The sequence below is a fragment of the Nothoprocta perdicaria genome, unplaced genomic scaffold, assembly GCF_003342845.1.
Source record: "Nothoprocta perdicaria isolate Ctin4 unplaced genomic scaffold, notPer1 scaffold_165, whole genome shotgun sequence".
NCBI lineage: Eukaryota > Metazoa > Chordata > Aves > Tinamiformes > Tinamidae > Nothoprocta > Nothoprocta perdicaria.
In genome coordinates this window covers 1,477,389-1,498,821 of record NW_020454816.1, presented here as the reverse complement: position 1 = coordinate 1,498,821, position 21,433 = coordinate 1,477,389, and the positions used below count along the sequence as shown (strand labels likewise).

Here is a 21,433-nt window from a genome sequence, read left to right as displayed (position 1 = left end):
CATAGCAGAATAGTTACGTTTAGAGAGCTGGTTTGCTTTTTTGCAAAGATTAAAGTTTTCACTCTGTCTTTTTGCCTGGCTGCAAGAGTAAAAGCCCTAGAGCAGCTGGTGCTTCAGCTCATGGGAGCATTAAGCTCCTGGGGCTTCTTGTCTTAGTGTGCAGCTCTGGAGAGGCACGTGCCCTAAAATTCCTCCAAAGAGATTAGGAGTTTTCCCTGCTTTATATAGCAGGGAAAATAGCAGTAAAAAAAAGAAAGAATGAAGTTTGATATCATAAGAATACCCATGATAACATGTCAACTTTTCCAGATAAGTAGTAGAGTAAATAAAACCTGAGCTTCCTATTCCGCATGTTCAGCTTTGCAAACAGGGAAACGCTTGCAAATATTTGGAAAGACTCCGCGTAACTGGAGAGTCCGGTTTCACTGATGCACGCTGAGCGTGCACCCTGAAGGATGTTGGTCCAGGTGGCAGTCGGGGAATGCCAAAGGGCTGCAGTTTTCAGCTAAATGTCAGACTACCTGCAAAGYGTTCCTTTTCTTGTGATATCCTGTTACTGGACTAGGGGAAATGGAATATGCAAACTTGCTTTTTAATTGAAAAGGGGAAAAGAATGAGCATTTTTATAAAGCAGGGCAAAAGGCTGAGTTCCTTTAACAGAGCTGTAAGGCTTCCAAGTGCATTGAGGACAAATTCCACTGGCAAAGCCATATCCATGCAAATGTATGCCCAAAGAGATCAGATTAATGCCAACCAATCCTCTTAAGTTCGTAGCCCTTGAAAATGCACAGAGGAATTCCCGGATTATTAATTAATGCCACAATGCCACTGTTAATTCTTCATTGGAGTGCAACGCTGAGCTTACCCAGCACTCAAACATAATAGCTCCTGAGAAGACCTAAAAATAGCGGAATGTCTAACGATTATGGAATGCCAATTAGCGTAAACCAACTGCTGCGGGAGGTGGCTTTACGAGACGAGGTGAGTCTTTCCTTCTGAAAGGTGCCCTCTGTCCTGTCTTCTGCGAGTGAGGAGGCAGGTCAGTCTGCGAGGCCTGATTTTCAGACTTGCATTTCATGAGCAGTTTGAGTTTGCCAAGCTCCCTCGATTTCCAGAGCTTGGAAAATAAAGCTTTCTTCTTCAAGGCTGTTCAGTGGTCTCGTAGCTGCGATTGCCCAGATCTGCGTCTTGTTTTTCCGTTCACTTTTGGTTTGCAAGTTATAGCTGGAGCGGAAGTCGCGCTGTGCTTGGATTTGTGCTAATTAACTTCAAACCAAGCAAGTTCCAGAAAGAAGCTACATAGATGTTTGAGTAASAGTACCTTGTCTTAAGGTTCAGTGATTCCAGCATGGGATCTYGGAGCCCTTTTCCATGGGAGATGAGCATCAGACTTAGGTTTTACATGTGTGGAATTCCACTTCATTAGTCTTTATTAAATCTAAATGAAACTAATAGGTARTCATTAGAAGTTACAGCCATGTCTGTGGATGACCTGGTTTTAGTCAGGTGTCTCGGGGTGATGGATGTTTGACTTGTAAGCTTCTACGCTGTCTGCATCTCCAACCAAATCTGCCTTTTCAATTCCTCGCTTTCACGCTCAATCCTTTTTAAAAGTGCAAGTTTCAGAAATGCAATAGCACTGAATGCTAAGTCCTAGTCAACTTGGTTATTGTTTCCCACGAAACTACAATAATGACCCCTTCAGGTCATGAGGTGCTCTAGGTTCATGAGGAGCAAGCAGATACAGCTGCTGGCAGTATTGCCTTTGGTGCCGTACCCTGTCCTCTCCTCATTTGTTTGGCTTGCCTCTGAATGTTGCCATCGGTTGCAAAATTGATTGTGTGCAGAGCTAACTCAGCATTTCTGTACTTTGGAAGTAGGGACTGGGCAGGTAGTTGGCGGTGAGACCTTCTTGACCTGCTAAAACCCATGCTGTCCTGCTTTGTCAAAACCCTTGTTCATTTTGACATCTGAATTCCTATTAAATCGCCTTGCTTGGTGAGATGGTGCAGAAGGGCGCTGCCAGTTTAGCGATTCCAGGTTTCAGCGGAGATGTGGACTGATAAATAACATCAAACTGGACTTGAAATTTCATGCAGATAATGTCTCTGGATTTCCACAGAGTGTTGCTTCTTCTAAAAGCAGCATGCATTTGGTTGTTTACCTCAATAAGAGGACGRCAAGCTCTCCTTCTAGACTTTTGAAAATCCAATAATCTCTCTCAAGGTATTTGAATTGAAGGTCGAAGTTGATTAAAGAGCAGTTATCTAATATGTGATATTCTCGGCGCTGCTATGAGGTGTTCAGCTCCTGATTGTGTGGAACTCCTCTACTGGAGCTCTCTTAGCCTTTCTTGAGGCCCAAAATTGTTGTTACGTGATGCTCTGACTGATGGGAACCACAGGTTTAGCAGAGAGTCTTGGTGAGAAGCATTATCTCTGACCTGAAGGACCTCCCTTAGGGCTATGGAGGAAGTGGTTAATGATGGTGCCTCTCCTCTGGAGAAGCAGTTAATGGCTGAGACTCCCCTTTAACAACAGCCTTTGTCCTTCTGCTGCAGGATAGCAAACCTGAAAATCCAACTGGCCAAGCTGGACAGCGAGGCGTGGCCCGGCGTGCTGGATTCTGAGCGGGACCGACTCATCCTAATTAATGAGAAGGAGGAACTCTTGAAAGAAATGCGATTTATTAGCCCCAGAAAATGGACTCGAGGTGAGGTGGAGAGACTGGAGACGGAGAGAAAGCGCTTGGAGGAAGATCTTCAGACAGCGAGAGACACTCAGAGCAAAGCTCTCACTGAGAGGTAGGTTACTGGGCACAGGGCAGAGCTTGCTCTGTTGCAGCAGAGGCMTTGAAGAGTGGGTGGGACACTTTCCTGTCTGAAGGTTCTAAGGGGGATGCCCTCAGATTTCCGAGGGCCTGTTCCTCCTTCAAAGGTTCCTGAAATCATCTCCCAAAAGGAGCTGCCTTAGGAAGCCATTCTTTGTTCCTACAAGCGAAGGGTTATTGCGGTGCTTTTCCTGCAAAGGGATGCTAAAGGAGGGTATAAGCAGTGTTAATGTTTCGGCATAGCTATTTCAAGGGTAATCCCTGAAATAGCTCAGTATGTTAGTGTATTAGCAGCTTGTGCAGTTGCTGTGCAGTCTGGACCTCGGTAAATGCCAACAGATTGACTTGAGAAGTTTCCCACTCCCGTCTGCATTTGCAGCATCCCTGCATGCGATMCTTGTAGGAGTCAGCGTTTGACAGGAGTGTGGGAGGTGCACGGGCTATCCTGTGAATCTGAACTCGTGAGGAAAAGTGTTGTCAACTGTCCTCCCCCATTTTAGTTGTATTGCAGTGTATCTTGTGGCTCGTGTGTGTGGTGAGAATGAAGAGTGCACATAAGGCCTTGCCTACAAACACTTTACATTTTGGATATGTTCACGTGGGTGGCTGTGCTTTCAGGTACAGTCTCTTGACTATGCCGAAGGAGCACGTTGTATTCCTTTTATGATTTCATATTTTCCTGTCCTTCGGATATTTGGTGTTCAGACGGCACATGCTTTAAATAGTGTTTTCTYCACAATTTTATGTTACTCAAAAATCTAGGCATCTAACAAGTCTCAGATTTCAGGATTTTCTTTCACCTGAAAGATCTAAGTTTCAACACAGGTTTCTGGCATTCACTGGAAGATAAACACTTTTTATGATACAGGAGCAGGCCAAAGAAATAGCAGCTTTCAGGGAAAGGGTTTCTTGTCTAGAGGCGAGTCAAGTTAGCGAATGCATCCCTGAGGTCACGTTGCGGTACGGTGTCTTAAACCAGGCCAGGCGTGAGGTAAAATTGAGACATCTTTGAACTCCTTGGATCTGAAGCCCTAATGAGATGGTTAATAACTTAATCATGTAAATTTAAACCATCCATGGATCTAACTGAAAACAAAATAAAGGGGTTATGTGGTTGCCACTGTGAGTATAAGGGCACTACCATGCATGGCCAGCTAAATCTGCCCAACGACTCTGAGGCCTGATTCTAGAAAGCTAGCTTGTAGTTTCTGCTAGCTTCTAAAGTATTAGGTGGAACGCTTTGCTCGGTTGCAAATGTTTTCAGAAGCAAGTTGCACATGTTATGAGGATTAGAATGTGAAAAGTACTTTCAAGTCTTGTCCTAGTTCTGTCCTACTTAGTAACGTGTGCCTTTTCATCAACTTTGGTAGGTTAACATAGAAGGGTTTGAATTTCCTTTAGTTTTCCTTGTACATTAAATATGGCTTTAACTGCTCCTTCTCTCTTAGGTTGAAGCTGAATAGCAAAAGAAATCAACTAATCCGAGAACTGGAGGAAACAACACGATTAGTTGCCATGTTACACACCCAGCTGAAAAGGTGAGTTGGTAACTTTTGATAGAAACCGGATGTTTTTGAACCGCATGCGGCGTAACCATCCCTTCCCGACCAGATTTCGTGTCCCAGTTGAGTTACTGGAAGGCCTCTCTGTTACTGTAGTCATCTAAGCTTCCTCAGTAGCTCTTGTTGGAGAGCTACTGCAATCCATCAAGAGGATTTATCCCACAGAYGTTGGATGTCCGCCTTAGGACAAGTTAAATGACCTTGTGAACATGCTCTTTCTAATAACCAAGTCCCTTTTTTTAATAGTGCTACGATGGGTAAGGCTAGGTGAGATACTCCCTCAGAGTGTTTGTAGTMCTGAAGTTACCTTTTTTAAGCTACTCTAAAAAGACTGCTTGCCTCTCACAGCAAGCAAAGTGAACGTCACCAATGCAAATATGCTTTGTTATATTTGTCATGCGCGTCATGATGCTTCTCTGAATTTGAAGTGTGCTGCTGCGTGCAATATAGACTATGTATTGGGGTATCCCAGAGTTTGTAGTGGACCATGGCGGATACAGAATGTTTCTGAAGTCACGATGACTGCTGCTTGTTGGGCCGTGGCTTCGGAGAGCCTGRCATCTCCATGTGCAGGGCCCAAGGCTTGTCCATAGGCATGAAGGGCAGATCTRGTTACAGGCTTCTGAGAGGAAGAGTGTAGCACTAGGGTTTGGCTGAGGTGTTTTCCTGCCTTGTATGTACTGAATTTGCTCTGTTCTTAGCTTCTGCCCCGCTTGGATTGGTTTGATTTAATGAAGATGATACTGAAAAGACTGGAAAGAAATCAGAGAGCGAGACTGACATGATATTAAAAAGCCACCGTGGAGGATAGCTGTCTGTGATGCTCTCACGCAGTGGAACTGCATTCTATTTTCATTCCATCTAGCTGATTAGGGATCTTTGGAGGTGACCAAAAAGCATGTGCAACTAATTCTGGTGCTAACTATATGCRCTGTGGGCTTGATGTGCTCTTGATGAGCATTTGTTATTAACCCCGTAATGCCAAGTGCCTTGCATGCAAAGATAGGCTCCAAAATGAACCGAGCCCCGTTTGATAGTCGAATACGCAACAGAGCTGCCAACTTTTTAGTCCTACCTAGGTTTATATATATGGCCAAGATGCAGAAGCTGTTACCCCATTTACCCCATCATAGTTGACTCCAAAGCTGTTTTGGACAAGTGTGGTGTTGCACCTCTGCCGTACCAAYGCGCCAGGTAGTGACAGAATCGGTCTGAATGCTGCCTAATTGTCTCGTTCTCCTAAGCTCCTGAGCATAATTTTACGGACTTAGCCTCAAGCTTTTATTCCCTAAATAATAAATGAGGAATATTAGCCCTGTTAAGTAACATCCTCAGTGCTTTTCAATATGTGACAGGTTTTAAGCTACTTGTACATATGTGGAAATCTCTGTAGCTAATTCTTATCAAAAGTAGGGGTTTAGACCTCAGTAAAGAGATACTTAATATCTGAGGTAATAATAATYGTTTAAATACACTTTCTAAGGATGTTATCTATTAGAGGAGTTGAGTATTTATTGGATCTAGTTGTAAGGAGTTCTTCTACCATGACTTAGCCTAAATGGATTAAGTGAGAAAGATATTTCCTGTTGAGCTCCATCTCTGTGGACAATGAAAATGAACAAAAGTACCTAACTTCAGTTGAGAAACATGCAAAAGCAGGAATTTGAAATTACATGTGTGTTCTTCTGTTTTATATAAAAAAAAATCAGTGCAGAGTTTCTATTATGAACCAAAAGGCCTAAGGCTGACTTAAAAGCAGGTGTAATGCACTTCCTAGGCGCGCTCCTGCCAGCGTGTCCAATTTGTGCCATGCTCAACCAGGCAGGCTGATAACCTCTGAGCAGAGAACTCAGTGTTGAGGCGTCTGATCTCACCAAACCTGCCTAAAATTGATTTTACTCTCTGTTACSTTCTGCAACTAGATCACTAGGGGTAAATGGCTTATGTGGAATGATTTCACAGCCCTGACCGAACTTGTTGCTCGCACTTGTGGCCTCTGATGTCACGTAGCTGTCTGTTTGGCACACAGATAAATCCTGCCAGTGTTCTGATAACTAGTAGTTATGATGTCTAAGAGAGAGCCCTAGTGAGCTTTTGAGGTTGGGTCAAAGATGAGGCCAATGGAAGTTATTACTGTGCAGACGGATGGCTAGTTACTCGGACTCCCCGTTCATCTCGTGCATGGGGTTTACTGGCTTTCCTGGTCTGCTCGAGAGGCTAACAAGAACTACAGTTTTTCCAGACTTTTGGGAAGGATATTGCTACTAATTTGACTGTTTTGAACCTGTTTGCTAAAGCTGTTTTGGCTTACCTGTTTGGATTGTTCTGATATTTGTCGTGAACTGAAAAATGCGAAATGAACGCATGATTTTTATTGAAATGCATCCTGACTCCATGCCGTTCTGAGTTGTCATGGGGACTAATGCACGTGGACAAGGCTAGCAAAGCAAAAAAAGCTGCGTGGAATCGATGTTTTAACGGGACTGCAGTTTTTTCTCAAGAGTTAGGAGGTACGGTTTCTGATTTTCTGATTTGTGTTTCCTTCAGTCTCTCTACCAGCATGCTTTCCCTCTCCTCGAGCAGCAGCCCCGGTTCCCTTGCATCTAGCAGAGGATCTCTTGCCACGTCCAGCCAGGATTCTTCCACCTCGGCCAGTTACACGGATCTTTACTACGAGCAAATGGAACAGTTGGAGCAGTTGGACCCGGACTATCAAAACAAAATTGACTTGCTCTTAGAAGGAGCCACTGGATTTAGACCGTCAGGCTACATCACCACTATTCACGAAAACGAGGTAGCCAAAACTCACCAAGCGGACGCCACCGGCCGCATCCCAGCTCTGAGATCGTTGTCCGGTACCCCCAAATCGATGACATCGCTGTCCCCGAGGTCCTCTCTGTCTTCTCCGTCTCCGCCGTGTTCTCCACTGGCGATAGACCCGCTTCTAACCGGAGATGCCTTTTCAAGCCATATGGATTTTGATGACGCGGAGATAAGCACAAATCTCTCGGAACTCACCCTCAATGTTGGGAGCGGCAACTACAGGCTGGAGGAGCCTAGAGCAGGAGATAAACATCTAGGTCAAGGTACGGTAAGAAAATATTTGCGTGCGTGTTTTTCATGTGATTTGTCAAGTCTTAGGAAGTATTTAACAAGTCTTCTGTCCTTATGGTACCTTGGCTATGTTTAAAAACTGTATGTTCTATGCTCTGTGGGAGAGGAAATTGGTGTTTTAGTAGATGCCTACGAAATGCTGAACACTGTGTCCAGGTGTGTTTTGATGCACCTCTATATGTGTGCGCAGGAAGGAGAACTTAATAAGGGTGGCCGTGATGGGTCACCGGATTTTAATTTGGCATTTGACCCCTTCGAATGCGATGAGGGACTTGGTCACGAATTGGGTGGTGCGTAATGTCATACAGAGGAGAACTTCCTGACTAACTCTCTGAGGAAGACTGAGGAAAGGCCGTTCAGCTTGGCAGTTGAGAAGAATAATAGCAATTCCTCCCTGCCCCTCGGCGTACAAGAAATCTTGCTCTGGTTCCCAGTAAGCAAGCAGTAATGAACTGATTAACGTGAGCCGAGCAGACGTGTCGAGGCCGTGGTTTGGATTTCTGCCGTTTAGAGGGGGATGGTCTCTTAGCAACAATCCTGTCTTTAGATTGTAAGTGAGATGAGATAGGATGTTCGGAGATGGTAGATGTCCTGATATGTACATATAGCTTACTTGTGCATAATGTTTATGTCCTTTAGAGCGCAAGTCCCAGGGGAGTAGGTTAAAAGCAGTAGAACATGGTGCAGTCATGCCAGAGGCAGGACTTGCGTGAAGACCTGCTCAAGTAGAGTTAGGTTATAGCTGATCATGGTCCTTCTATGTGYAACTGCAGTAAAGAAAGTCCTGGGCTGCAGAGCTTTAAAGGTGAGCTCGCCACTGTAGCAGTTGAGTTGGAAACCAACTCAACGGTTGAGTTGATTTCCAACGGGTGAAAAAGGACCTGTGTGAATCAAGGGAGCTAGTGTTGTGTCGTGAATGCTTTTTATTCCTGTAACAGTCCTCATTGGGAAGACTGATACCACTTAAAATTCCATAGTAGACATGGCTGCAGACTTTTCCTTTGGCATGACCCTTTGCTAGCAGCACAAGATACTTAAGGATGTGAGGAGGAAACCATAATTATTCTTATTAGAACTGAGTGCTGATTAGTTTTAACCTTTCTGGCTCTTGAAGATTTGTCAGGGCTGTGTGAGTGAAAGCTAAGGTGCTAAGCAGATGAAGTGATCCTTGCTGTCAGCAGACAAAATAATCACCATAGGCAGTTTATTTCAGGGCAATAATGAGATGGGATGTTTACTCTTTGGGCATTGTGTGCACAGCTCGGTGTAGCACCCAAACTGAGGGGGCCCTGTCCTTTATGCAGGTAATGCTTCGCCTCACGGGAAAAACGTGCTCACGTGCTCCTATAAGTAGAGCTCAACAGTGTGTATACATGAGATTTTTTTTTTCTTTCAGTTATAAAATATTCCCGCTCCTTTGGGAGTTGCTCTATTGGTGGTGGGAGTGTGTGCTGTTTGCATGTGGTGATAAATGTCTCCTGTAGCATTTCAAACGCATCGTGTTAGGACGGTTGTGGCCATTTACATGTAAGTGGTTTCCATGCTGCCCGAACCCTCCAGGCRTCTGTGGCGGTCGCGTACAAAATCGGAGCCAGGAATCGGTTGAAATGGATCTAGATGTGCCAGGCATGAATTTTAGGAAACAAAATCAAGCTGTTCTTTGAACCATTATGGGCCACATTACAGAAATAGTTTGTGTACTTAAATAGTTGTGCAAAAAAAAAAAAGTGCTAATAGCTGGCATCCTCTGAGGACAAGGTGTGATAAGGCCGGTGAGCCACAGGGCATCTTCTGCAGGGCTCATCTCTATGCGTGCGTCCATCAGCCAGAGCAGGACAAATAGGCAGGACGTAAAGAACTAAAATCCTTGACAGGAAAGAAGGAAACAGTTCAGGGAGCAGGAAGAGTCTGGTGGYGAGTGTTGGAGTTCTGTGTTAGGCTTGAGCGTAGAGCAGTGAGACTGTCGGCTTCTGAGACCCCCCCCCCCCCAACACATGTGTTGCTTCCCGACTTCTTTATTCAGGGTGATTTTGAGTGTCTTATGTGACCCTGTTGTTGAGCCTGTTGAAGGGTTGCTGAGACTYGTACAAGACTCGGTGTGGTCTCGTACATGTCTGCAGTGCTACCTGGCGTGTCACCTATATGGCCTAGACAGAACCACAGTCTTGCCTCCAAGGAATTTGGGAGGTGCTGTCTTGTGTTTTTTTGTTTTCATGGCTTTGTTTTTTCCCTATGTGGGGCAACCCCCCTGCTTCTCCTTGGAATTTTGTCCCTTTTTAATCTTTATTGGAGCTCTGGCTGAGCCTTTTGGCAGCACAAAACCAAGGCCACAGGGGAGCCGTGGGGAGCTGGCCCAGGCCCCGTGCGAGTCGTGGTGGGAACGCGGCACCGCGCTCRAACCACCTCGTGATGCTGCCACTCAAAAGATACCAGTAGGAAACAGCRGGAACAACCCAGGCAGTATTAGAATCAAACTTCCTTAATTGCAAAGCTACTGACAAAAAAAAAAAGAGACTGGAAAAGGACGGAACAAACCTCTGTAGCGGAGATGAATCCCYGTCCAAGGGAACAATAGCGCGTGCAGGGGCACTGAAAGGATCCCTTCATTCCTCTTGGCCACAAGGTACTCGGGTGAAGCGATGAAAAAGGAAAACTTTCTGGGTCCAAGTGCTTAAATAGCCTTGGAAACACAWGGAGAGAAAGAGCTGAAGTGTGTGGAGACTGCTCGGTGGTGGTGCTGTTCTTCCTAATAGGGCAACTTAATAGGAAAAGATTCCTGGGTTGGCATTTCTGGGAGCACTGCATAAACTTCCCCCATCTCAGTCTAGAAAGGCARATGGCAGAGAAGAAATAATTTTTGCACTAAAAGCCATGGAATAAGTGCAGAGCAGTGCTGAAGAAAGAGAGATTGCTTGTGACCCTGCTCGCATAGCTGCAGAATAGCCCTGTGCTTCCAAGGGAATGCGGGAGGGGAAGAAAGATGAGGCCTGGGAATGTCAGTGTTAAATGTATCCATTCATTTCACTTTATGGTTCATCTGTTGTGTTATGGGTGATAGCTCTTACTAATGTAGTTGGAGCTACAGGAGAAGAGGTCTGGAGTATCTGGAATATTTCTTTCTCGCCCCCAGTTCCATGGGAATACTAAAAGAAAAATATTGTTCAGTAGTACTATCAAAGACAAGAAATAAATAACTTGACCCATAAAGCTCATGCTTGAGCTGGGTGTTCATTGGAGAGCTCTTAGTATCGGTGTTACCTGTAGCACCCACATGGTCAACTGTGCTGTCCTACGTCGGGCCGGCTGCACCAATGTCTTGCAAACCGCTTCCTCGGTCTTGAGGTAGCTTTATATGACTGTGTTCAAGTCGTCTTAGGAAGAGAGGTGGTGTAGAATGCAAACCATATGTTGACTGACAGGAGCACTTTCCTAAGACTACAGGAAAGAGGGACCTCTTCTAAAACATGGAAACCCYTGGGGAGAGACAGGCATGGCCACATTTCTGCTTAGGGGCTGCTCGGAGCAGGGGTCCCCAAGTGCTGGCACTGGGGGGCAGTCCCTCCAGTTGTCTAAAGATTTTGCTSTCTGAGGCAGTCCTGCATTTCTCAAGTGCTAAGGTAGGTCAGGCTAAAAAGTGGAGTTCGTCACACTCCTGTCCTCTCTGYGTTCAGAAGCATACTGTTGGATAGTAATACTTGGGTGCCATGAAAAAGGTGCAGCTCAAGAGGACACGAGAAAAAATTGTACCTGCACCAGGCATTTTGTCCTAACCACGTGGTGTGTTTTATTCCTGTGTGTTTTTTCCTAGGCATAAACCCAGCCGGAGGGCCAGCCCCGAGGGTGGCGTGCGTGTCTGCTGCGGTATCCGATGAGTCTGTCGCTGGGGACAGCGGGGTGTATGAGGCATCCGTGCAAAGGTAGGCACTGGGACCATCTCCAGGACAAAGCTCTGTACACGGGAACCAACTGGAGCATCCTACATAGGATGCTGCTCTTCTCCATTGTCATGACTTTGCTCAGACTTGCCTTTTGAAGAAGAAACCGTAAGCAAGCTGAGTCTGATTGTAAGGAATGTGCCACGTTTCTCGGTGTAAAAATAGATGAAAATAAGGCTGTTGCTTTCCTCCTTGTGGAGGAAAGCGTGGAAGAGCCCATCTGTTTCTGAAGAAGCTCTTATCTTAATCAGCACAGCCTTAACCATGTCAGCCCAGAGAACTGTGTGGCATGTGTCTTTGCATCCAGGTTTTGTTGGCATCCCATTGTACGCTTGAAAGTGGTTGGGTTTTTTGGTTTTTTTGCCCATGTTGCTTAATATTTGGGTTGTAGATTAAGCAACTTTGGCCTATGACAGGTGCTGAGGATAGGTACCGTGTAATGAATTGTAACAAATTGCAGAAGCATCCTTAGTAATGTGAAACATGGGATACACGTTCATCCCAGTGTCAAGGTTGTGATCATATTAAATGTGGAATTTCTTGGATCACGGATCCCTCCCAGTCGCAGGACAGTGCGACACTGTCCTGTTTAATGTGCTGTAGTATATTGTGTGTTTGAGTGGATAAAAGGAGGAACGTGCTCTGGGGGATTTATGGTGCATAGAACTCCAGAGAAAACAGTGGGAGGAAAAATTCCTCTGCTAGCCCATTTAAAGAATGCCTGTTAGTTTTCTCTGGTACCTTTAATTTGCTTAGGGCAGTTGGATGTCTTAAATGAATGACTTAAAATCTGCAAGTTTAATTAGATTTAGGTCTTAATTTCYATTGCTTGTAAATCAACTGTCCTTACCTGCAGTGCAGTCCAAGGGCTCATTGGTGGGGGGGAAGAACCTGCCTTTTTTCTTTGCAGAACCTCCTGTGTGGCTTTTTAATCAGTAGGGGGAGGAGAAGGTCTATGACTTGGCTGATACTGCAATATGTTACCTCTGGGGATGCTTAGTGCATGTCGCTCTCCATTGATTTTTTTCTCCAAATTTGTTCTTCTGCAAAATCCTTAGGCCCCTTCCCGAATGCTAGCAGGGCGGGAGAGATCTCATGGCATAAATGGGACCAGTTCAGTAATACGGGGACCAAATCCTTAACTGCTTTGGATTTCTTACAGACCCTGTGTGTCAGAAACGGTGTTTGACAGCGACGATACTGAAGCGGTTGGGACTGCTAAAGTACAAATTGCAATGAGGTAAGCACTACATTTTCTGAATTGTGTTTTCYTCCTCCTGCATGGGTCTACGTGGTTTAAGATAGCACTTCTTGATATGCTTTCTTACCCTAGTAATAATTGCACTCTTTGTAGTGTAATTGATATGTGTCTCCGGGCTTCATTTGGTCCGATTATCCTCTTACAGCTGGGTGGAAATGCACGGGTGATGGCAGTGGGGTATCACATTGCAAACCAGGCACGGGAGGAGTGACTCTGCMGGCCTGGAGAAAGCATTTTGTGGACTCTGGTCTGCTTTCATGTGCAGCCTAGGGGCAAGATGCATGACAGTAAAAGGCAGTCGTGGTGGTTGAGCATGTCCGACCTCTGCCAGTAGCGTGCAAGACACAGGACAGTAGATTGAGCAGAAGACTTGAGAGTAAAACTTCAAGTAATATGAAACTGTAATTGATAAGGTCATAAGGGAACAATTTGAGCTCCTGGGGTTGATGGTCTTGTTCATAAATACTTAATGATGAGCTTTTAGGTTAGTGGAACAAGTGGGATGCTTTTAYGTGCTACATAGGGCAGAATGGCCCAGTACTAATTTGTTCATCTTTTCAATGACTTCAGGTTTGATGACAAAAATAAACAATTTGTCATACTCATCATTCAGCTGAGTAATGCTCCGGCCCTGATGCTACCACAAGATCAGAAAGTGTAAGTAGGTGAAATAAAAACACTGGAATTAGATTCTAGTTGGGACTGATCAGTTACTTGGCTTCTGTTTTTCTCAAGTTTAAATATCTAGCCCTTCTGAAGTCTTTGTRCATTTTGTCACGCACAGTATCCTTTGTCGAGCCACGCGCCCACCAGCTGAGCCTCGGGCTCACAAACCTTGCTCCCCTCAGAGTTGCTGGGCAGGTCTCGTGTGACACGGTCCAGGAGAGCTCCGGACACGTGGGAGCCACGAGGGGTCTCCGAGGTGAACTGAGAACTGGCCATCAGGCAGAGCTTCAAGGGGTTTGCTCGGTACCAGCTGGAAGCCTGGAGCTAGCGCTCTACCCTGGGGCTCGCTGCTGGGTCCAGGCTYGTTCAACCTCCTCGCCGGTGACCTGGCTGAAGGGCCAGAGTGCAGTTTTGCTGCTGAATTTGAGTTTCTTCCTRTCTCAACCCTTCCGTGCTTCAATGGGCAAACTTAGAGATTGTACTAACTCCATTTCCAGCTAAACTTTTCTGAATCCTATTGTACTGAGTGCAGGCATATGTGATTCTTTATTTGCCTCGTCATTTCTGCCTGTACAGGGTCCATTATCAGCCCACGAGTTCTGCAGATGTTACCAATTTGTTTCAGATAACGGATTTGAGAGAGAGAAGGATAGGAGAGTAACATTCACGGTGCTTAGAATGAGTTGCTCACTAATAGGTCTGAGGTCCTTTTGCGATAGAGGTACAGTGTCAATTCATACAGTAGCACCAATGACTTGTTTTCCAACAGGAACATTCGCGTGGCTGTTCTTCCCTGTTCGGAAAGCACGAGCTGCTTGTTCCGCACCAAACCGGTGGAGGCTTCCGACCACCTCGTGTACAACGAAGCCTTCTGGGTTCCGATTTCCTACCCTGCCTTACGCCAGAAGACTTTAAGAGTTGATGTTTGCACTGTAGATAAATCTCACCTTGAAGAATGTCTGGTCAGTGTTTCTCACTATTTTGATATCTTCTGAGGTATGTTTGTACAGAATCTTAAACTCTGAAGAGTGGCAAGGTGTTTGAGAGTTTTCTTTATTGTCCTTTGCTCTGTGATGTCTCCTGGGTGGCAGAGCAGGAACAAAATCTCTCAGAATTATGGTTATTGTGAAGAAAACTCCTTAGATCAATGTTAGAGAACTACCAATAACTGTTGGACTACTAGATTGATCTTCTCCCATGATTTAATGTGAAAGCCTGGCTGTTTTTTTTAGGTTGGGTGACGTGGTAATTGAGGTGGAATGGGTTCTCACAGGGCTTTTCAAGCCAGCTCTAGAATATGGGGGGAAAAAAAAATCTCATTAGAGGATTTCTTTAAACATCTGCTGTTGAGCTTCACTATTAAGATATGTGTAGTTTTAGAATGTTACAGTGTCCATAGGCCTGTATTTCCTGTGAGGAATTGTTTTGCTGTCTAGTATTACCTGGGCAGGTTGATTTCACTAGACCTTTTGTGGAGCACAAAGCTACATCAGGCAAGTGGGGTGTGTTGTATCGGGACCTAAATGACAGTTATGCTATGGAAAAGCTGATGTCAGTTCATTTTAACATTGCATGAAAGTTGCAGAAACTAGTTTTTATTTCTGTTTTGGCTTCCAACAGGGCGGCACGCAGATTAGCCTGGCCGAAATATGTAGGTCCGGAGAGAAATCGACCCGTTGGTACAACCTTCTTAGTTACAAATACCTGCAGAAGCAAAACAGGAAAAATAAACAAGGAAACATTCATTCTGAAGTATCCTGCACTGGAAAAACAGTAAGAATAACTGTTTAAATATGGATTTCTTATGAACTCTCTCTTTAGTGCTATATGGATGGCTAAAAGCCTTGGGGCTGGTTAAAGGCTGGTGAGTTTGCTTTTAGCACTACGTTTTCAATAAGCACAGCGAAATAATTAAGATACTGATCACAGTTATCCCGCTCTACTGACTAAATACTTACTGAAATCTGCTACTTGGGAACCTGAGCGGTGTAATACGTGGTCTGGTGTAAGTAATGGTAGAGATTTCCCCTCCTGCTCGCTAGACCTGGCTGCGCCGCACTTAAAACCAGGTGGAGAGATGGGTAGCTCTGCGTGTGCCTYGTGCCCACACTCATCCCTCTGCCTTTCCTGCCCATGTGCACTGCTGTGTCATCAGGCAGAGCGAACAGGCTCCGCTCTTCAGCGTGCAATAGACTGCCAGAATAATGTGGGTGTAGAGGTAGTGACTGTGCTGGGGCCGTGGTGAGAGGCAGGYCGGGCGCGCGGCGGCTGGGGTGGGTGCGGAGCGGCGGTAACGAAGCCTCTCTGCCGCAGGACTCCGTGTCGGCGCTCTTGGAGCGCACGGCTGTCCAACTGGAGGCTGTGGAGAAGAAGCTGGAGGAGAGCAGAAGCACTTTAACTAGCGGGGAAAGCTGGTAGGTACCGGGCGGCTCGTTCAGCGTAACGGGGTTATCGGAGAGCCTTGGGATTCGGGTCTCATGTTTGATGTACAGTGAAGAAAAAAGCAAATGAAACAGCTCTTGAAGCTTCTGTCTGCTGTTCTGGAGCTTGCTTGAAAAATGAGAACAAAGATGAAAAACATGAGAAATATGGAGTAGAAATATGCCGATTTTTGAAACATGTAYAGTGTTCCGTGGACCTCCGCAAAAGCCTTGCGACGGAGTGCAGGGCTTGGTCGGAATAATAACCTTGGTTGTCATTTACTTGAGCTTTCGGTTGTGTTTTATTAGTGCAATGTAATCCTTGAAATGAAAAAGAAAGCCTGACCACAGGTCTGGGTGAAGCCAGTGGTGGCCCCTGAGGTGGTGGAAAGGATGTAGAAGGATGTTTAAGTCTCATTTTGCTTTTTAAACCGAGAGATGAAGTGTGTCCTGAAAATCAGATGGGTATCACCTTAAATTCAGACCATATGTCTGAACGCTGAGCTGTCTCACTTGATGTTTAAAAGGAATGCAATAATAAAGCCTTTAGCTGTAGGGGAAGCCCTCTGGTGCAGTTGCACTCCAGATTGCTCATTCCCTTTTAAAACTAGTCTCGTCCTCTGAGCGGCTGTAGTACCTGTCAGGTGCAGGAGACTGCCATAGCTCAGTAAGTTCTACTAAGGAACCTGCTGCAGCACCAGAGTATTGTACTAAATTTGTCTGTTCAGTAACATAAGCACTTGTGGTTGCAGGCAAGATGAAGAGGTTCCTGAGCAGGACGAGACCAGTGAAAATGAGGCAGAGGAGGAGGAAGAATTTTGTGCTGAGAAATCACTGTGGGAAACGGAAGAAAGTCTGGATTCCCAACCGGACCCGGAGATGTCGGTGAAGGTAACGTCAAGGGCCGTTCAAACAGGAAGGGCCAGTGCACTAAAGAAACACTCGTACCTGTTTGATTTGTATTCTGTCCGTGACCGAGGCTCAAAGCGTATTGCAAAGCTGAATGTCTGCCCGGAGAAGTTCAAGGGCCTACAGCCTGAGTGTGCAGACTTAGCTCTTGAAGAAAGGCCTAACGGATTGACTGAAGCAAATAGTCATTTTGATACTTGTCTGGGCCGTTACCTGCTCCCCTTTGCGAGCACAGGGTGTTGTTAATGTGACCGGCTCACGCCCACGCATCGGACGTGGGCTCTGAAGGGGATGCAGCCCACCGAGCGCCGTTGCGCTCGAGCGAGACGGAGCTTTGGGCGAGCTGGCCGTTCCTTGCGTGTGTCTTGCAGGTGGATAAGGAGACCAATACCGACAGCCCCGCGCAGTCTTCTACTGTAGTTCGTCCGAAAGACAAAAGAGCAGCAAATCCCCCGCAGACGCCCTTTGTCAGAGGCAGCGCCATCATCCGCTCCAAAACGTTTTCTCCGGGACCCCAAAGTCAGTATGTGTGTCGGGTAAGGAACATACCATCCTGGGTTTATAAATGCTGGTTCTGCTTAAGGAATACACTGTACCCACCTGCACTTCATCTGTGAATTCCTTGCTGATAACTCTYGTTAGTTGATAACTAAAGCTCTCTCAAAAGGGACTGGCCTTGGTAACGTGAGGGTTTCACCCGCCACACCGCCTGGCTCTTCCCATGTGCAAAACCCTCTCTGCTTCTCGGTCACGTTAGGGTTAACGCAGCTCAGCTCCTTCCCCTGCCTGGCAGAGCTGCCGTCTCCTCACACGGTCCCTGTGCAGCTTGTGCTTGTCCGTGTACTTGTGGGTTCTGGTCTGTGGACATCTTAGCAGAATGGTGCAGCAGACCATTCCTGAAATGAAAACTCCGGGCTGAGTCTGGGTGTGACTCTAACCACACCACTCTATACGTGCTCATCTCTTGTTAGGAGCTATAGCAACTCATTGTCTCTTCCACTTCTGTGTATAGTTTGTGTGCTCAACCTGAGACTTTTTTTTGTTTTATTATGATTTTGTTTTTCTTTTTGGTAGTAGATGGCTTGCAAATGGTTCTCATTGACTCTTAATGGCCTCTCTGACAGAGATAAAAGGGAGTGATACTTAGGCCACCTCTGGGCAGCCCYTATGATTTGCTGCCTGTCAGATTGCAGTGAGGGGAAATAACAGCAAGGAGCCCTCRGGCTTCTGTGAGCAGTCTCGCTTAGTGATGATGATTAGACTGCTCTAAGACAGGGATGAGCAACCTGCRCATCTCCTGCTGCTCGAGGACTGGTTTCTGTGGCTGTGATCTAAGTTCCCCTGTCCGTGAACCAAGTTGCCCCGTCCCGGTGCGGGGGAATCCTTGTGGCCGCTATGGCCCCGCCACCGCTGTGCCAAGAGGGGAACGTGGGAGCGCTGCYGGAGCTGCAGCTTTTGGAAAATCAGGAAACGAGGGCAGAAGGCAGGCGGTGCGTGTGCTTAACACGACAGCTCGGGAGGTGTCAAACAGAGCAGCTTAGATGAAAGCATGCTTAAAATACAGTTTGCTCAAGAGAAAAAGTCCTTTCTAATGAAATAGTTGGGTGTTTTGCAGATACTGGCTTAGACTGTRTTACTGTCTCTTCCTTCAGCTTATTGTGCTGTTTTGCCAGGCTGTGTTACTTGCCCATGAGRAGAGTGGTGGCCACAGGCCCGTACCCCGACTTGGGGTCTTCTCCCCTGCCTCTCGTATCTTCTGACAGGGTTAGAGGGAGCCCCAGGTTTGCGGCAGGGCCGCAGCGTGTCGGACAGACCGCATGTTGCTCCTTGCCCGCTGGGGTGGCACCAAGTCTTCCACCAAACGCAACGGGTCGAGTCCTTGGCTGTTCCCGCCTGCCGAGGCCACCCGAGGAGCTTAGTGCTAAGTGAATTTGTTTCACTAAAATAGCGTGGTTTTCTCTTTCAGCTGAATCGCAGCGATAGCGACAGCTCGACCCTCTCCAAAAAGCCCCCCTTCGTTCGCAATGCCATGGAGAGACGAAGCGTCAGAATGAAACGGGTAAAAACATCTTTTTTCTCTTCTTTCTTACAAATAACATGTACAAGTCTACAAAAAATAACTTTTTCAAAGAGGTTAGCGTTAGCGAACAAACCAGTCCCCTTTTTTTTTGTGTATAACCTTTTTCTTTGTGTGAGAAGCCTCTCAAGGCAGCATTTCTTTTCTGTGTCAAAGGATGACAGGAGTGTCAAGTTTCTAGAAGACACTTAGGAAAATAAGAAACAGAGGAGAGGGCTCACTACCTTCAGCATTGTCAAAGCAGAAGTAATCCAAAGGGTCTGGCAATGTTTGTTGTTGTAAAATAATAGTTTAGTAATAAGTGTCAGTTGGGGAAAAGGGCAGGGAGCTGGGGAGTCGTGAATATTAGGCTATGATACCGATGCTCAGAATCCATCTCTTCGTGAGATTGTTGTTTTCTCCAAGTAGCTTGTGTTTGGTATTGTAACAGAGGTCGTTAAGATGTTAGGAATTAAAAAATATATATATATATTTATATATATAAAAAGGCATGTTACCTTGTGTATTCTTAGAAAGAATAAGGGGTTAGTTTTCTGGGCCCGGAACACAACTAATTTGCCTTCTATGTCCTGATTTGCATTGAGAAGCAGGATAAAGAGATGCTTTGCACTAGAGAGAGAAGCCCTGGAGAGAAGGGTTATATGATGTACTCAACCTTTGAGAGGGAAGGTGCAGATGGTTCTTAGCATTAGTAACACGCCCCTCTTTTTTTTCTGTAGCCTTCGATTAAGTCTTTCAGTACAGAGCGTCTCATCCGCACTTCCCTAGACCTGGAGCTGGACCTGCAGGCGTCGAAAACTCGGCACGACCGGCTAGTGCAAGAGATCTCTGTGCTTAAGGAACTCAAGGAGCAGCTGGAACAAGCTCAGAGCCGAGGCGAGAAGGAATTGCCACAGTGGGTGAAGGACGACGAGAGATTTCGGCCGCTGCTGAGATTAGTGGAGAAACGAGTAAGTAATAGGTGGCCTGGGACTTTATTCAACACGTTTGAGAAATGTGATCTGAAAAACGTGACTTTGGACAATCAGGAAATGAAACCTTAGYGCTGTAGTCCTTCATCTCCCTGGTCCTAGGGCTCCATGAGCTGTTGCTCATGGAAGTTGCACCTTTTGAGCGTCTGGCTCTTCTCAGAGGTGCCAAGAACTGCGGTGTTTCCCCACTGCAAAGTCAGTTCCTGCCTCCCTGTAATTGTGGATGTTGGGAACACAGCTCCTACAGCTTCTCTTCTGTGCTGGCCTAAGGTGGTGTGGTAATGAGTTGTAGCAATGAAATACACCATGTTTGGAGCGTAGCTCGAAGGGGGTTTGCTGTGTTCTTGCATGCTTGTTGGGTGAGCTTGTTTAAGAGGGAACTTCCTGAGAAAATGGACAGAGAAAAGGCTTTTGTGGCAACCATATTCCATTGCCACAGCCACCTGAGCTGAAATGACCCGGTTTAAGATTCTGTGGCTGGTGATTGCAGTCAGCTCTTTGCAAAACTACCTTGCTGAATGTAGGAGTTTGCTGGGATGAAGGGATTCCTCATGGGAACACCTGTGTTTCTCTCCATCGCTCGTTTAGGCTGAAAAAACGGAACACGGGTGCGATCTGAAAGCCGATAAGATGATGCGAGCGGCTGCCAAGGACGTGCACAGGCTCCGAGGACAGAGCCGCAAGGAGCCTTTGGAAGTGCAGTCCTTCAGGTAGGAGCAGCCGGGGAGCGCAGGATGCCTTGACTCCTGCCGTGATGTTTCTCGGGATGACCAAGCTGCTGATCAGGAAAGCTAATACGTGTAGCAGTCAACTGTGYCGCTCAAAGTGAGATGTCTTTGTCTTTATGTCTAAGATCTCCGGGCCTGGGAAATGACCCCCAATACTGCAAGTAATTTATGAGTAATAAAGTAGTACCCCAATCATTCCCCACCGGGCAATGAACTTGAGCAGATCTYTTCTTTAGTATGGGAACCAGCATTTGCTGTTCTCATTGTGAGCTTAGCTGTAAAGATGCTTCGTGTCTGATGCATCTTTATAGGTGGCCTAGGCTGACAGCGTTTGCTGCCCTTATTGTGACAATAATTGGCAGACCAAATTCTAAAATAGAGGGTAGACATTTCTGACATGGACTGCACTGCACTAGGTCACTGCGTTCTCTTTTTAGAGAGAAAATGCTGTTTTTCACGCGGCCGAGGATGAACGTGGCGACGCTCTCCGCGGACGATGTGTGATCACCGTCAAGTATTTGTTTCTTGGGACCATTCCACAGATGCGGTTTGTTTCTTGCAGTTATTTATGTGGTATGATGAAGGTACYGAGGCGTTTGTACATTAGAGCTTTTGTCAGTATGTGGATGTTTTAAAGATTTTTAGCTTAAAAGTTATATCACCACAGAAACCAGCATTCAAGTGACGAGATTGTATAGTTTGTATATTTAGGAAGGTATTTTTGGGAAATAATAGACTTTTAAATAAGAACAAACACAGCGTCAGGTGCTGTTATTCCTCAGTAATGCTGCTTAGACCTTTTGTACGGCTCGGCCTTGTAGAGGCGTTTCCTGCAATAAGGCACGTGCGGGGGGAGCCGCCGCGGGACGCGCGTGGGGGGACGGCGGTGCCGCTGCGGCCGGGAGGGCGGCGCGGGTTATTTCTTGTCCCCAATAAAGTGACCTTTCTGGAAACATCCGCC

The 21,433-nt window shown here is 46.2% G+C and overlaps 1 protein-coding gene across 3 annotated transcripts in view; it reads left to right on the top strand.

Moving 5' to 3' along the window:
- Positions 1–21,320, top strand: part of WWC1 (WW and C2 domain containing 1) — a 58,871-nt gene extending 37,551 nt beyond the window's left edge. For 2 of the 3 annotated variants that reach the window (XM_026035696.1, XM_026035698.1), the window contains exons 9-23: positions 2,561–2,803; positions 4,278–4,367; positions 6,939–7,477; positions 11,314–11,422; positions 12,603–12,680; positions 13,272–13,358; positions 14,137–14,329; positions 14,988–15,140; positions 15,681–15,781; positions 16,540–16,678; positions 17,068–17,232; positions 18,663–18,755; positions 19,493–19,723; positions 20,333–20,454; positions 20,910–21,320. In XM_026035696.1, the coding sequence (XP_025891481.1) occupies positions 2,561–2,803; positions 4,278–4,367; positions 6,939–7,477; positions 11,314–11,422; positions 12,603–12,680; positions 13,272–13,358; positions 14,137–14,329; positions 14,988–15,140; positions 15,681–15,781; positions 16,540–16,678; positions 17,068–17,232; positions 18,663–18,755; positions 19,493–19,723; positions 20,333–20,454; positions 20,910–20,976 (2,410 nt within the window). In that variant the 3' untranslated portion in view covers positions 20,977–21,320. The remainder of the gene's footprint in view (positions 1–2,560; positions 2,804–4,277; positions 4,368–6,938; positions 7,478–11,313; positions 11,423–12,602; positions 12,681–13,271; positions 13,359–14,136; positions 14,330–14,987; positions 15,141–15,680; positions 15,782–16,539; positions 16,679–17,067; positions 17,233–18,662; positions 18,756–19,492; positions 19,724–20,332; positions 20,455–20,909) is intronic. The other variant, XM_026035697.1, reaches the window with a different exon arrangement.
- Positions 21,321–21,433: the final 113 nt, after the last annotated feature.